The sequence below is a fragment of the Suricata suricatta genome, chromosome 10 (genome assembly GCF_006229205.1).
Source record: "Suricata suricatta isolate VVHF042 chromosome 10, meerkat_22Aug2017_6uvM2_HiC, whole genome shotgun sequence".
Taxonomy (NCBI): Eukaryota; Metazoa; Chordata; class Mammalia; order Carnivora; family Herpestidae; genus Suricata; species Suricata suricatta.
In genome coordinates, this window is record NC_043709.1 from 88,084,485 (window position 1) to 88,101,439 (window position 16,955).

Below are 16,955 nucleotides of genomic sequence, written 5' to 3' on the forward strand. Positions count from 1 at the left end.
ATGAAATAGAAGTTGGGGTTCTGATTTTTTACTTTGCTTATCCATTTGGAGTGTCATTGTAACTACTGTATTGTAAATGACGGAAAATAATTGCATATGTTAAAAAATAGTGTTATATTCTAAAAAAATAAAATAAAAAAAATAAAGTTACAAAAAAAAATAAACCCATGTTGGGCTTCCTGCTGACTCTGCAGAGCCTGCTTGGGATTCTTTCTCTCCCTCTCACTTTGCCTCTCCCTTGCTCACACACACACACACACACACACACACACACACACACACACACGTTCTCTCTCTCCCTCTCAAAATAAAGAAATAAACTTAAAAAAATCTTTAAAAAAATTCCACAGAAGTTAGTGATGTATTCAATTTCTAAAGAAAAGGTGATTCTTATGACATCACATTCAGCGTGGCTCATCTAGCTTTATTCTTACTCTTTCAATACATTAGAATTTGAAAGAATTAGGTTATGCACGTAAGAAAAGAGAGAGTAAAACTTAAAAAATGACAGTCTCAGAGCAGCGATGATAAAGACTTTAGGAAATAGAGCTTTAGAAAGGGTTCAGGGTAGACAATTGTCCTGGAAGCAAAGAGCCCTAGTATCAGAATCAAAATAACTAGGTAGTATGACTTGTAACAGAGTTATCCTGAAGTATCAGGTTGCAAGTTAAGTTAAAGTGAAGGTGCTTCCATACTTAATTTCTAAAATCTCAAGTCATAGTTGACTGGGATACTGAACCTACTGGTGGGACCTCAGGAACATGGGGGGTCAGAGAGTGATAGTTTTCTGTTAGGTTTAAATTGTAGCTCTTCCTGAATAAATATACAAAACAAAACAAAACAAAACAAAAAGTCACAACAAACCAAAAGAAACATACTACATGGTTCTAGGTATTTTCTCTGGTTCTATGACTTTTTATCCCTTTCTTTATGTACGTGTATCTGCTATAATTCTTACCAATTAATTTAATGAAATTCTAAGTCATGATGACCACATTTTAAAAAGATTATAAGATATCTTAGGATTATTTCTTCAATTTAGCATGATTGTGATTAAGTACAACTTTTACCTCTGATGTTTTGCTAAAAATTTGGGTGGACTATTGACATTGTTTTCATTGAAAATGTGTATAAATGTAATTATATTTCTATATTCTATGTTACATTTCTATAATAATATATTTCTATAATTGGAGGATGTTCAAAGTTTGCATTTTCAGTCATCTTTATCTATTGATATTACAGTTTACTCAAACATCTTTTAGAAATTAAATGCAGATTTATAACATATTTAGAATATTCAGAACTCCTTTAAACATTTGTGACTTTGTGCATGTTGTGTTAAAAGACAACAACTGAATTTTTTTGAACAAGTAAGTTTTTCTATTATTATCTTTAAATAAGAGAAAACACACACATACAAGATTCAGGAAAGGATACCACAGTTAACATTTGGATTGTCAAAATCCTAATTACAATAATCAAAGACACTAAGTTCCATGTAAATTATTTAGAAAATAATTCTTTTTAAGAAAGAATGACTTTGTATATAGTTCTTTTGATTTTAAAATTTATAGTGTAAAATGAAGGCTGTGAAAAGTTTGCTGTCAAGCCAGTGAATGTTTGAGATAAATAATGTAAGTCAAATCACTTTCTAATCTATACTGACCTTGACCTTTTCCTGTGGATAGACATCTATAAATGATCATGTGCATATCCAAGCCCTCCTGCAGCCAAATATTGTCCATCACTTGAATAATCTGCAGAACAAGCATATCCTGACGAAGATCATCTCCAGCCTGTTAAAAGCAAAATTATAGATTCTGGATTTCTTCTTGAATTCCATTAAAGGCCTTCAAATATGGTATAGGTCATTTCTTTCCTCAAATAAATTTCCAGCCAGACTTAGGACAGTTTCAATTGCTTTATTAGTACTAAGATCATCTTGTGTTTCTGCGAGAAGATCAAAGAAAGTAAGGACTTTCCTTTCAATGATTACAGAAGCTTCAGCCATCAAGTTAGAAGTTGCTTGGAATGCTGTTCCTGATAATAATCTTTCAATTTGTCATCCACATGCAATGTCTTAGACTCAAAGTCTAGAGTAGAGAGGCTCAATGAATGTTTATCCAAATTTCAAGCTTAGCCAAGAGATTTCTTTCTAACAGAAGCATTATTTGGTATGCCATAAATGTATATACTGATATACAATCAGAATACCAAAGGCTTCCTGACTAGGAGTATAAATAGCACACACAGGATTCATCAGACTTTAAATCATTGACTTCTCATATTATGAGGGTGATTAAAGGTTTTCAGAGTAAACAGCTTTTGATAATAAGGAGAAATGATTAAGGGGTGATTTTCTAGCATAGGTGAAGGGAATGGAATACATCCAATGTGGAAGGAGGATAGTTTTATACTTTTAAACTAAGAGGTTGGGTTTTGAAAATGCTTTCTAAATAATATGCAGAAAAATATTTCAAAATGAAATTTTGTGTTATTTTTCTTCATTACCAAAATGCAGTGTTATATGACCATTAGTACTTGAGATTATACAAGTCAAAGCCAAATTAGGATGTGCTAAAAATTACCTTCAAAAATAGTAAAAATCCACCAAATAATTCACTCTGAGAGCTGGTTGTCTGGTTTGGCTGAATAATTGATTAAAATGAATGACTATAAATTCTTACTGTTCAACTACAGTTTCTTCCTCAGTCCCTCTACAACCCTGTTACTACGTTTTACTCTTTTCTCATGGGATTGATGATATTTACTGATTTGGGCCATATTTATTTAAAAAAGAAGAAAATAATTCAAATTATTAAAGGAAGCAAGGGCTTGCAGATAATAATTTTATGTTAAACTAGTATATCATTTGAGTTTCAGCTAGTATTGATACTAACTTAGTATCTAAATGAAATGAAAACTCCCCAACTAAGGACTAACCAAACATTCCACTTTCTGTGCTACTCAAAAGTGATTGTATAATTTCATTTATTGAAACTTCTCTTCTTAAGTTTTGCACTGAAGGTTTACTGGCTTGAGCCAATAACGATTGATTTATTATCAGTCATAGTTTGACATGTACTATAATTCTATAAAATGCAGAATCAAAAATAACTGGAATCTCTGTACTGTTGCCAGAGGAAAATAGCTATAATCATTTCTTTTTGTGAGAAATAAATCAATAATTTCACCTCTGAAATCAATTTGATGTTTTAGGAGGGCTACTGTACCTTAAAAATGATGCTGATGTTTTTGCCCATTGGGTTAGCATTGATAAAAGTAATCTTCAATGGCAAAGCATTAGAGGTGAAATACGAACATGCCTATAGAAGGAGGAGAAAATAATGCTGAGAAAAATAAAGCTAAAAGAACACTTTCTGTGAAATCATAAGCTTCTTGAATAATTTGTTATACAAGCAAATATAACATATATGAATACATTTTACACTTTGGAACAAAGAAACATTTGTTAAAAACAATAATAAAACAACTTAGTCCTCTAACCAAAGCCTTTACTTAGAAACTGAAAATCCAGCTTTTTGGCAGGTTGTAAATCTTCAACTACATTTGTTTCTCACTGAACAATGGTGATACAGGGGGGTTAAATAAACTAAAAAGTAGGTGTTGTGTTTATGCTATTGGTTAATATCTAAAAGATAAAATTCCTATTAAAAATCTATTTCCATTTAATTATTTCTTTCCTACAGCATACCTTGAAATATGGACATAGAGTTAAGAAAAACCTGGTGCAGTAACTCTGGAAAGCAGCATGGAGGTTCCTAAAAAAATTAAAAATAGAATAATCCTATGACCCAGCAATAGCACTACTAGGAATTTAGAAGGATACAGAAGTGCTGATTCATAGGGGTACATATACCCCAATGTTTATAGCAGTGTTATCAACCATAGCCAAAATATGAAAAGAACCCAAATGTCCATCAACTGATGAATGGATAAAGAAGATTTGGTACACACACACACACACACACACACACACACACACGTACGTGCACGTGCAATGGAATACTACTCAGCAATAAAAAAGAATGAAATTTTGCCATTTGCAATGATTTGGATGGAGCTGGAGGCTATTATGCTAAGTGAAATAAGTCAGTCAGAGAAAGTCAGATGTTATATGATTTCACTCATATGTGGAATTTGAGAAACTTAATAGAAGACCATAGGAGAAGGGAAAGAAAAATAAGATACAAACATAGAGGGAGATAAACCAGAAGAGACTCTTAAATACAGAGAACAAACTGAGGGTTGATGGGGTTGGAAGGTTGGGAAGTGGGGAAATGGGTGATGGGCATTGAGGAGGACCTTTGTTGAGAAAACTGTGTGTTGTACATAAGTGATGAATCATGGGAATTTACGCCTGAGGCCAAGACTACATTGTATGTTGGCTAACATGACAATAAATAAATTAAAAAAAAAAAAAACTTGGGATACCTGGATGGCTTAGTTGGTTAAGTGTCCAACTTCAGCTTAGGTCATCATCTTACTGTTTGTGAGTTTGAGACCCACATCAGGCTCTGCACTGACAGCTCAGAGCCTGGAACCTGCTTCAGATTCTGTGGTTCCCACTCTCATTGTCTCTCCCACTCATGCTCTTTCTTTCTCTTTCTCAAAAATAAATAAACATTACAAAAATGTTTTTTTTAAAAATAAAGACCTGAGCTCAAATTTGAGCTCTGTAACTAGCTGTAAGACCATGGGCAAGTGACTTAAATGTTTGTATCCCACTGAAAAATGGGGATAAGAACCCCAATCTCAAACATATTTATAATAGACATATGGACTAATGGATGTAAAAGACCTTCTACAGTGCCTGACACTAATTAGGTATTTTAAAAAATAATGCATTCCATTTCTCTTTTTTAGAAGAATATTTTCTTACCTTTACAAATAACAGTACAACATATGTCCTTTTATTTCATCTTTTCATTTCTTTCAATTACACTTTGTATTTCCACTTTCAGCTTATGATCTTGACTATTTTCCATTATACTTTCCTTGATGCTTATTTTCGTTTATGTCCTTACAGTTGTGTGAATATTAAAAGGTTGTATGTCTTTAGCTATTATAGACTTCATGTTGACAGTGAAGAGTTATATCAATACTAAATAAAGGAAAATAACTTGATGGTTTAAATTTATCAACTTAGAAAGATCAGCTTGAATATCATTATTTTTGAGAAGTCTGAAATCAGTAGAAGTAGAGAGGAAAGGATATATTTTTTAACTTAATCTATCAATAGAAATCCCTAAGCAAATAGAAACCCTTGCTTACTGAATCAATTTGAGGTTTATAGTAAATAGGGTGAGGCTGCTTATGAAGTAATTTATTCTTGGCTTGAGTATGAGTCAGTCAAGGTACATATGACCTTCTGTCATGGTATTGAATTTGGAAATCCTGTACTAAGTCAAAAATGAGTCCGGATTAGTGTTTTTCAAACTGTGCTCATCCAGTTCTTAAGGGAATCTTTGAGGCATCCAAGTCCAGAAAGTGAAAAAAGGCAAAGGGAGGCTGAAGGCAAGGCTTAGCCTTCCTGCTTAATTACATCACTCAGAGCTACTTTGCTTTAATTGTTTTATATTTTGGTTTTCACATACAGAATATTTTTTGAGTCATGACAAAAATATCTTAATTTGACAGCTAATATGCACAAACTCTTATCTATATGATAACAGAGACACTGTATCTCCTCTTCAAGAGCCTACAGAAAGTTGGTATGAACATACACATGCATTAAGCTGAAAATAAATTACAAGGCCATTTATCACAGTTGAAGCACCTAAAAAAGAGAGGTCTTTCAGAGATGAGCTGAATTTGAAGACTGTGAAAACAGAGGTTAGCCAACAGTTTTTTTGTTTTGTTTTAAGGCTTTCTATGTAGGGAAAGTATTAAAAAAATGGATTGTGAGGGCCACAACCAAGAGACAGGAAAGAATGAATTAGAGTCTTGGAAAATAATTTTATGCAAATAGAAAGATAAAAGAACTGGAATAGACAAAAGAAAATAAGAAAAGCTAAAATAGATAATGGAAGATATGACCTCTGTACTTAAGAAGCACACACTAATGACATAGGTTTAAGACAGTTTTTAAAAAAGGAAAGAAATCTATTAGTAAATGAAGTGTGTGGTCCTCACTTCCCCAGGAGTGGAGAAGGGATTGCATTAAGTTATAACTACGCTCCCAAATGGTCCATTCCTTAGTGACCCAAAGGAAAATAGGAAACAGTCCATTGTGATCAGTGCTTCCAAGGAGAGACAAGCGTAAAAATTCTTTGAAAGAAGGCTTAACTCAAAGCTGAGACCTTTGCCCTCCATCGTGGAGAGGCACGCGTTCCAAAGTGCTTGTCCCAATGTAGTTCACTGATGGTGATTAAAAGAGAATGCTGACTGTAGGCTCTCCCATACTCACTCCATTCACAGGGCTTCTCTCTAGTGTGAACTCTCTGATGCATGATAAGCTGTGAACTATCCCTAATGGCTTTCCCAGACATTGCGTTTATAGAGTTTTTCCCCAGATGGGTTCTCTGACATCATAAAATTGGTGCTATAACCAAAGGCTTTTCCATATTTATTACATTTAAAGGATTTCTCACCAGTGTGAATTCTCTGTTACACAAGATGTGACGCTTGATTGCATATTTTCCATATTTACAGGGATTTCTGTTTGTGTGAAGTCAAGTGACATAAAATAAGACATTTATGGGGTTCCTGGGTGGCTCAATCAGTTAGCATCTGACTTTGACTCAGGTCATGATCTCACGGTTTGTGAGTTCAAGCCCCATGTAGGGCTCTTTGCTGACAGCTCAGAGCCTGAAGTGTGCTTTGGATTCTGTGTCTCCCTCTCTCTCAGCTCCTACCCCACTCACAACCTCTCTCTCTCTCTCTCTCTCTCTCTCAAAAATAAATAGACATTAAAAAAAATAAGACATTTACTCTGACCGAATGTTTGTCATGCTATATTCCAAATGTTTTTTTCTCTGGTATAAATTTGCTCATAGCCAACAAGTTAAGAGTTCTGATTGAAGTCTTTTTCATACTGTCTATTTTTATGTGCTTGTTCCCCAGTGTAGAGGCTCTGATGTCAAATAAGATATTTACCCTGACTAAAAGCCTTACTATGTCCATTATACTCACAGAGATTCTTCCCAGTATGGATTCTCTGGTGGTCAAGTTGATTTCTTGAGTGAGCTTTTGCACACTAATTTCAACTGTAATGTTTCCCACTTGTATGACGTACTGGGTGTTGGAAAAGGATTTTACTCTGAATGAAAGCCTCCTACATTCATAAAATTTATAAGTCTTCTCCCCAGGATGTTATCTGAGGGTCTATGAGTAGGGAACTCTGAGTGAAGCTTTTCATACATGAAGCACATTTATACATTTATAAGGTTTTTCCTAATTATGGAATCTGATCCTGAATGAGATGGGAGCAGTGATGACAGTCTTCCCATGCTTGTTGCCTTCTTAGAGGCTCCCTCCTTAGTAGATTTTCAAATAAACCATTATTTGAGAGGTCTTTCTCAAGGTCTTATCATATTCATTACATCCTTAGAAGCTCTTTCCAGTAGGGATCCTCTGATACAGGCTCTACGTGAAACCTTGCCACATTCACCCCACCTTCAGATGCTATGTATGTTCCTTCAGACCTCCTTGTTTGGCAGGACTATAGAATAGACTAAAATGTTCCCCAGGAGAGAGTGTCATCTGGTCACATCGCTCTTATTGCTCTATATACAGGTGCCCAGCCTTGTGCCAGGCACAGCTGACCAGAACAAATGGAGCAAAGAGGTAGCTACTTGGAGAACCTTCCAGACTCAGGAAAAGTGCCACTGTCTGCAGGTAAGGAAAGGAAAGGAGTGTGGTCCCATCTGCAGTGCTAGGTGTGATGGTGACTCCCGGGCTGGTGACTGTTAGCCTGATCATCTCACAAGGGCACCCACAGTAGCCACCATTACAGCCGACATCCCACATCTCCAAGACATATAAAAAACCAAGAGTTAAATGGAATTGTAGCTGAAAAAATTGTTTTACTACTTAAAAAACAAACCAAGAAAGCAGAAATAAAAAAAACAACATCTGGACTCAAGGATTCATATTGTTCTATCTGCTTTAGGATACTATGTCTTTGAAATGCTCTATTTCCCTATATTTTCAGCAGTAATCAGTGGATATTGCTAATAAATAAAAGGTTACACACTTTTTAAAAATTAGCAATGATTTGGAATTTAGCCCAGATAGACCGATCTCAGTTTATGAAATTTGATGCCTTATTTTGTTATTTTCAAAATATGCTTGTGCAGCATATTAGGGAAGTTTTAAGGTATATGTGAAGAAACAAAGTTGTAAAGGCAATAGTACTAACTTTTTAGCAAAACTTTTTATACTCATACTAATTATGGACAAATTTTTCTCTGAAGTACTGGATTTGTTTCCTTGATTGTCATATGACTTTAGTCCAGTAACATTTATTGTGTACGTGTGATAGTTTAGCCTCTCTTCCTCTAAGTCTTGTTTATCAATCCTTTCTCTATTAGTGTTCCGTACTCTCGAACTTTTGAGGGGGAGGCTAATAAAGTTCATGGAGGAAAAAGGTGAATGAATAATTCTAAGTTAGAGAACTGTGACTGCCAATGGCTTAGGAAAAAAAAGAATCTATGTCTGATGCTAGAAAGTTTACTCCAGGCATAAGTAAAAATCACAAAATATATTACATGGCACACTGACACAGGAGTTTCAGTGAATTTTAAATTAAATAAAAACTGAGATGTTGTAGTTAATAATAACCTTAGTGTACTAGGCATGGTTATGCACATAATCTAAGTAAGCATGAAATTAAACCCAGTCTGCATAAGGTCACCAAATCAACCTTTTTGAATAAATTAAGAAATCAATTTACTGAGAAGTATCTTTATTTATTTATTTATTTTTACTAAACTGATAGTTTATTTCTAAACCAAGATATCTTGTGATGAGGCGATGCCCTCTCAACCTTCAACAGTACAGCAAATGTAGCACATAGTGTGGATGGGACTCAATTACTTTTTTCTTAAGATACTTGCAATGACAATTTACAAATTGTTTTTGCCATTTCAAAAAAACATATAGTGAACTAAATAATGCAAAACAAACACATTCAGCGTATCTACTGAATAAACTGACTTACATCATGATCAATACCCCTTACACACAGGGCAGGGTTCAGAGGAAGGTGACAGGTATTTATACTCTGAAAGAATTCTTCTAGTCTGTTAATCTCTTTCTTCAGCACCTCCTGTAAAAAATCGTTAGAAAAAACATTTTAGAAACTGTAAAGAACTTGGCTTTTTTTCAAGTTATAATTTTCTTCTATCATTTAAATAAACTCTTTAATTCTGAGGCTGCACACTTGGATGCTTTGGGGCCAGATCGGTGATGTAGCTACATTCAAAGAGGCTGTGGGCTAAAGACAATAGGGAGTGTTGGGGAAAATGGGGAACTAGAGCTCTTGCTCTTTCTACAGGATTTTAAATCCAATTACAGACAAAATCAAAACAGAGAACTATTGTGTTCACACAAATCACATGATGGGATGCATTTGACCTGTGGCCCACCAACTTGCAAGACCTACATTAAATAATAATTAACATAATCCATTTCTGATAATTTCCTTGAATCTTAGTTTGTAACTCTCAAGATTTACACTTAATAGTAACAGTATATTTTATTTATTTAGTTTTAGTTTTTTTAGTTTTTAGAGAGAGAATGAGGGGGAAGGGGCAGAGGAAGAGAGAGAGAGAGAGTGAGAAAGAGAGAATATCAAGCAGACTTTACGGATAGCACAGAATCTGACTCAATCCCATGACCCGGGAATCATGACCTGAGCTGAAATCAAGAGTCAGACACTCAACTGTCTGAGCCACCAAGGGCCCCAGTAATAGTACATTTTAGAAAACAAATTCACATAAAAATTTCTTCTATTGTTTAAATAAACTCTAATTCTGAGTCTGCACACTTGTATGCTTTGGGGTCAAATCGGTGATGTAAGAGCAATAACGGCAAAAACTGATATTGCTGACAATTGGTAATTGTCAGAAATAGTAATATACTTGAACAAATAGTTTACTAAATGCTAATGAGTATATTTCTGATACTTGACTCACTCCCTTCCATAGTCATCTGTACCTGTGGAAAGTCTGAAACCACAAACAACACCTTTAAAATTGTGTATCTCTTAACAAAAAGGGGGAAAAACAGTAATAATTTAAAAAATAATTCAAGGGGCACTTGGGTACCTCAGTTGGTAAGCATCAGACAGACTCTTGATTTCTGCTCACATCATAATCTCACAGTTTATAAGACTGAGCCCCACATAGGGCGCTGTGCTGATAGCATGAAGCCTGCTTGGGATTCTATCTTTCCCTTTTTTTCTGCCCCTTCCTCAGTTCCTCTCTTTCTCTGCCTCTCAAAATAAATAAAAATAAACTAAAAAAATCTTTTTTTAAAAAACTTAAATTCCAGTTAGTTAACATAACAGTGTAATATTAGTTTTGGGTGTACAATATAGTGATACAGTGATCCAAGACTTCCATACAACACTAATTAGTACCTTTCAAAAAAAAGTAGAAAAAAATAGATAACAGTAAGTTGAATTGTGCAAACTTGTAAATGCTTCTTCCATCTCTTTTTATTTTCTTATTTTCATGTGAAGAAGTGTTATCACAAACACAGCCAGTCAAGGTGGGAGAAGTATATTTATTTGAAGGAATGTCACTATCACTTTGGAACTTAATGCAAATGGTCAAAAAAGGTATCAGACTTATTTAACTGTAGTATGTATCTAAAGTATGTGAGAGATTTTAGAATGTAAGAAATAAAGATTTAACTCATATAAAGGTTTTATAAGTTTTAAATCAGTTTATTTAGCTTGCTTTCAACTTTTTGCTACCACCAGAAAATAATTAATGAGTCTGCAGTAATATGGCAAAATTATAGTATTTTTTCATTGCTCATCATGTTACATATCTTAAGGTTTTTCTGTCAATCCAAAGTTTATATATTTCCATTTAAGAATAAATTCTGTGCTAATGTTTTTCTTTTCCATTTTCTCCTATATTGGTGAGGTACTATAGCTCCTGGTATTTCTATCAAATGATTGACTTCCAGCAAGAAAAATATTGGGATGTGAAAGAATTCTGTGATACTTTGTCTATTCATATTTTCATATTATTTTGTTGAAATGACGTTTTTATTTTACCCAGTGGATCTAGAGAAACTATGTGCTCCCTTGAGGACAAAATTCATGGTTTAGTAATCTTTCTATTCTTAACTCTCATTCTGTAGTGTTTAATTGTTATTGAATGATGTTATTAATATAAAGAATGGATGTCCACTCTCTTTTTGCATCCAGAATGTTGAACATAAGAGAACCTACTTAACAGTCTATATCAGTGGAGGAAACTAGTGACACAGATAATTAAAAAAACAAATATTCTTCAATCAAATCAAGAAAAAGAATAGCCAGGTCAATTAATATAATCAGTGATGAAAAAGGCACAATATTTTGACATTATTCATGGATCTTAGTATAAAAGTATTACTATTAATACCATTATTGATTTGTTTAATTTTATTTATGTATTTATGTATTTGTTTATTTATTTATTGAGAGATAGAGACACAGAGAGAGACAGTGAGAGAGGGAGGGAGGGAGAGAGAGCAAGGGCAAACAAGGGAGGGGCAGAGAGAGGGAGACAGAGAGAATCTGAAGCAGGCTTTGTGCTACCAGACAGAGCCCCATATGGGGCTCAGTCTCATAAACTGTGAGATCATGACCTGAGCTGAAATCAAGAGTTGGATGCTTAACCAACTGAACCACCTAGGTGCCCCTGATTTGTTTCATTTAATTAATTTTATTTGTTGTGCAAAACAATTCTTTAAAATATGATTTGGATTAGTGCAGTGTTAGAAAAATCTAGACCTCGATTTTGTACCTTAAGCAAGGGTACCCTAGAAAGTTCCCTTGTGTACTTCTGCTAGTCTGAGTTGTGATGACATTTTGAGGAAATTACTTCACAGTTTTTAGTCAAACTGCCTTTAAGTGGGTTTCTTCTTGTCAGGTACTCTCTGCATGCTGTATGGCTATTTAGATCAAAATACCATGCCTTCATGATAGACATTATCATTAACTTTACATTGTGAATTGGAAAAAAAAGTCTTGATTAAAGTCATTGATTTGGGTGTCTTAGAACTAAGTATAGACAAGGAATTTTTCTAAGCTATGAAATTAAAACTTAATTGAATGAAAGATTAAAGAAAACACTACATGAAGATTAATTTCTCAACAAACCTGTCTGTGAGGGTCACTGGCAGACTTGACTTTTTCCCCAATGTCTCCCAGAATTTTAATAAGTTTCTTCTCTTTGGAAAACTCATCACTCAAGGCTTTTCCTGAACAGAATTGGAGAGCTGCCAATAGCTTCTGATACCAGCTTTTAAAATAAGTTTCATTCTGTGCATCCTTTAGCAGCCTGAAGGAAAGAGAGAAAAAGAATTCTTGTATCTATAGCTGATTTTTTAAACACCTCCAGCAAGAACAATCAGTGCATTTCAGACTAATCTGTATTTGGTGGCTTGGGCAGTTTAACAGCCTTGAATGGGGGAAAGTGTTGTTCATTCGTTGGCAGTCATCAAATTCCATCTGATAGTTAATGAGATTCCTAGAGTGAAGAATCAATAAGAGACCTGCTTTTTATTCATTTCTGTTCACAAGGCACTTTTTTCTTCCTTCAGGTTTCTTAATTCCGTAACAAATACTTAAGAACATATTTTGACTTCTTATTAAAATAAGGACAAAGAATTTTAGAAATAGTATTCATTAGTGACTTTACTCTATTGGAACTCAACCATAAAACCTATGTTTTTCTACTTTCCTTCAAAAGACAATGTCCCCCATCCTTCACATATATATGTATTTCTCTTTCTTCTAGTACCTCCCCTTGAATACCTGGAATAAGACATTGTAAAGGCAAGAGAATGGTTTTTGTTTTCAGACATTTCTCAATTCAAATCTCAGTTCTATACAACTTCTAAGTAACAGGTTACTTAACTAGGTTGAGATTTTCTTTTTATATCCATAAAATAAAGTAATAACTCTGATTTTGTGCAGCTGTAGAGAACACAGAATGAGCTAATGCATTCAGAAGGGCTTAGCACAATGCACCTACTAGTCAGCCAACATTAGTTCATCTGTATTTTACGGTCTCCCCCAGCCAACTTCTGCCACTGCCTGGCTGTCTGTTCATGTCATGAACACGGGAGTCATAGAACATAAAAGAGTGAGAACACTTTCCTAGATAATGGAGGAGTAACAAATATTTTATTACTCTGTCTGCCATGTGACAATTTCTCTTGCCTTGAAACTTATTCTAATATGCTTAAACTTTACTTTCTATTATGCCTTAAATCACTGAAATCGAATAAAAAAACTAATTCCTTTGAATGTTAACCTCCCTTTGATTAATTCTTTTGATCTTAACTGGTCTCTAGTCTCCTTCTATGAAAAATTAACATTCAAACTAGAAGAAAGTTATTGTGAGAATGGAATACTAAAAAAAAGCTTAAATGCAGAGCAGTGGAAAATATATAGATGAATTTCATTGTGCATCTCTGCACAATGTATTATGTATGTATTATGCTATAGAGACTCTAATACATTATTTTCATTTGTTCTGTGTTCTCGGTTTCTACATACGTAAGTTAGTTAAAAAAATAAGTGAGTCTAGTTTGTTTTTGTTTTTATTAGGTAAGGGCTTGCTCTCTTGTCATTGTTATAAATCCAACTTAACGTCTAGCACCTCTTTTGCTTTTCAGTGGAATAATAGTTCTTATTTGCTTCTGGAAAGTATTAAAAAAAACTTCGAGGGGCTAAAGATGCATTGATGAAAAATGTAATCCATTGGTACCTGCTTATTTTCAATGTAAGAAGAATAGTAGACAATGAATAGTTCTCCTATACTTGCCCCTATAGTGAAATTTTAAAATGTCAGATGTAATAAATGAAACCTGTCATTATTTGGAAGCTCTAAGAAAATGAGTTTTGTGTGAGTGTGAATTGGAAAGCTGCAAATGCAAGCATCCACATGTAAAACTTCAAGACACGTTATGTAAACTATATATCTCTCAGATTCTCTCAGTATTTTGAGGACGTTGGTAATATATCATGTTATAGTGTACTTCGCTTTCAGTGAGATAGGCAGTTGATGAATAGAGTGTTTCTATATCTCAATCAATGCTTGCTAGCATTTCATATACTTTGAATATTGAATAAATTATTTTAAAATATTTATAACCTGGTCTAGTATATAAATATAACTAATCTCCTTACTGCTATATACATGATAAAAGGAGAAGTTATTTTGTATAGATGAAGGCAGGTTTTTACTAAAATAGTTTTTTAAGTTTATTTATTTTGAGAGTGAGAGAGAGAGTGCATATGAGCAAGGGAGGGGCAGAGAGAGAAAGGGAGAGAGAGAGAATCTCAAGCAGGCTCCGTGTTGTCAGCACAGAGTCCCATGCGGAGCCCAATCCCATGAAGCCAGAAGATCATGATCTGAGCCAAAATCAAGACTCAGATGCTAAACTAACTGAGCCATGCAGGCACCCCTACTAAACTAATTTTTTAAAAAGATATATTTAGTAGAGGTGGGGGAAGACATCGGAACTGTCAGAATTATATAACTGGTATTCATAATACTCTTAATTTCTTTCTGTTAGATATGTATTTGATCATTTAATTCCTACCTCAAAATAAAACAGTCCAGGGAAATCACTGGGTTCTACTCCTGAAACCAATACTACACTGTATGCTAACTAACTTGAATTTAAATAAATAAATTTTAAAAAGAACAGAGTAGGGGAGACTTGCAGAGAGAATATGACTGTGTTCTAAAAACGATTCAAAAGCAAAGAAAATTCAGTGTATTCCACTGTAATTACTTTCCGTATAGAATATGCCTCATTGAAAGCCTACATTCCTGCTGAGATGATATGTTCTCCTGGTCATATCCCCCTGGTTCAAGCTCTGTGACTTTTGACTTGACTAATGAAGAGTTTGTCATTACACACTCCAGAAGTGAAATCATGGAGTGGTGGAGTGTAGGAGATGACCACGACAGGTAAGATAGTCCAGCCCTGTGTCCTTAGGCACAATCAAGAAAAATGTATATGTCCTTTCATTTTAAACAACTACAGAGAAGGCTGAACTATACAGTTTGAGGTAGAGCATTACACCATTCTTCATCAATGGCTTTTTGCCATAGGAAGTGGTAAACCCCTCATGCTGTAGTTTTTATCCATAGCCTTTGTTTGTAAGACTAGCAAATAGCTGACTACTCTCCCTTGAACATTACAGAAACCTGTTCCAAAGACATTATCATCTAAGAGAAGCAATATGCTTGTGTCAAATACATTTTTGCTTAATTTTTATTTTTATGTACTTTTTTATTTAAGAAATTGTTTTTAAGTTTATTTATTTATTTTGAGAGAGACAGCATGAGTGAAGAAAGGGCAGATAGAGTGCACGAGAGAGAATCCCAAGCAGGCTCTGTGCTGCCAGCATAGAGCCCAATGTGGGGCTCGAAACTCACAAAGGTGTGAGATCATGACCTGAGACAAAACCAAGAATTGAACACTTAACCGACTGAGCCACCCAGGCACCCCATATTTTTGTTTAATTTTTAAAGTCAAGGTCAAGGGACTGAATTATATCAAGATTCGGTGGTGAAAGATCAAGCTTTTAAGGTGCATGCAATGTGACTGTGTATAAATCTTGAGGTAAATCTTAATGCCAGAGACCTGCTTATCCTATAGTATCTGAGAGATCCAGGAAGAATTCAATTTAATACTATTTTGTACATATCTTATAGACTAAGTAACGACAACATTAAAATGAGGATGAATGCAGAAAATCTAGCTGATTAAAAGTTTTAACGATGTTAAGAATGAGAGGTAGAAGCAACAAAGGGGCAGAAACCCAGGTACAGTGGTACACTTGTTATAGGATACCATGAAGGTATTTGCCTAAATTAAGGGGTTCATGGTGGACTCAGAGAGACCCAAGATACTCACAAACCCCAGTTAGCATGATGGGGAGATTTTTCCATGGAAATTGAGTTTGTCTCTATTTCTTCATGCACATAGCTGCTTCTGATCCCACGGTGAAGACTTGTTAGAGCTGGTGGAAAAATAGTTCTCACTTCTCAGTCCACCAGCAGGATAGCACAAGGTCATCACACCATCCCTGCTCTCCTTGCCTCCTAACTCCTGTCAGTAGGTCTAAGTGTGGTTCTCAATAGCGCAGATTTCACAATACAGGTGCCTTAAATTTTGACCTGCTCTTGTATGTCCTATGCCTGAAAAGGGAAAACAACATCCTAAAACAGAAGAGAACTGAGCTACACAATGCAGGAAGGACCTCCCCTTCCCATTTTCTTCTGTATTTGTTGCTACAAGGCAAAGTGTGTGGCTTGGTAGACCAGTTTTTAGTGAGCACAGGAGGCTTTTAGAATGTGACTTCTTCAAGTGTTTTTAAAACCTTGGGACTATAAAGGTTGATATTCAATACTTGAGACAAATTATTAATTTTAAGTTTTTAATAGTGTGATTAAGAAGTAAAAAGCATGGGAGTGCCTGGATGATTCAGTTGTCCAATTGAGCTCAGGGTCCAACTTAGCTCAGGTCATGATCTCACAGTTTGTGAGTTTGAGTCTCACATCGGGCTCTCTGCTATCAGCACAGAGTCTGCTACAGATCCTCTGTCTCCCTCTCTCTTTGCCCCTCCCCAGCTCCTGCATGGATGCTTTCTCCCTCTCTCTCTCTTTCTCAAATATAAATAAACATAAAAAAGAATACAAAAATACAAGCATTAATCTCTTTAAAATAAGAAGTAAACCTGA

General features: G+C 34.8%; 1 protein-coding gene across 2 annotated transcripts in view; it reads right to left on the reverse strand.

The window, feature by feature from the left end:
* PIK3C2G (phosphatidylinositol-4-phosphate 3-kinase catalytic subunit type 2 gamma) overlaps positions 1-16,955 on the reverse strand; it is a 326,439-nt gene that overhangs the window by 113,630 nt on the left and 195,854 nt on the right. For both annotated transcript variants that reach the window (XM_029955770.1, XM_029955769.1), the window contains 4 exons: positions 12,350-12,530; positions 9,188-9,295; positions 3,237-3,329; positions 1,670-1,799 (listed from right to left, as the gene is read on the reverse strand). In XM_029955770.1, coding sequence (XP_029811630.1) covers positions 1,670-1,799; positions 3,237-3,329; positions 9,188-9,295; positions 12,350-12,530 — 512 coding nt within the window. The remainder of the gene's footprint in view (positions 1-1,669; positions 1,800-3,236; positions 3,330-9,187; positions 9,296-12,349; positions 12,531-16,955) is intronic.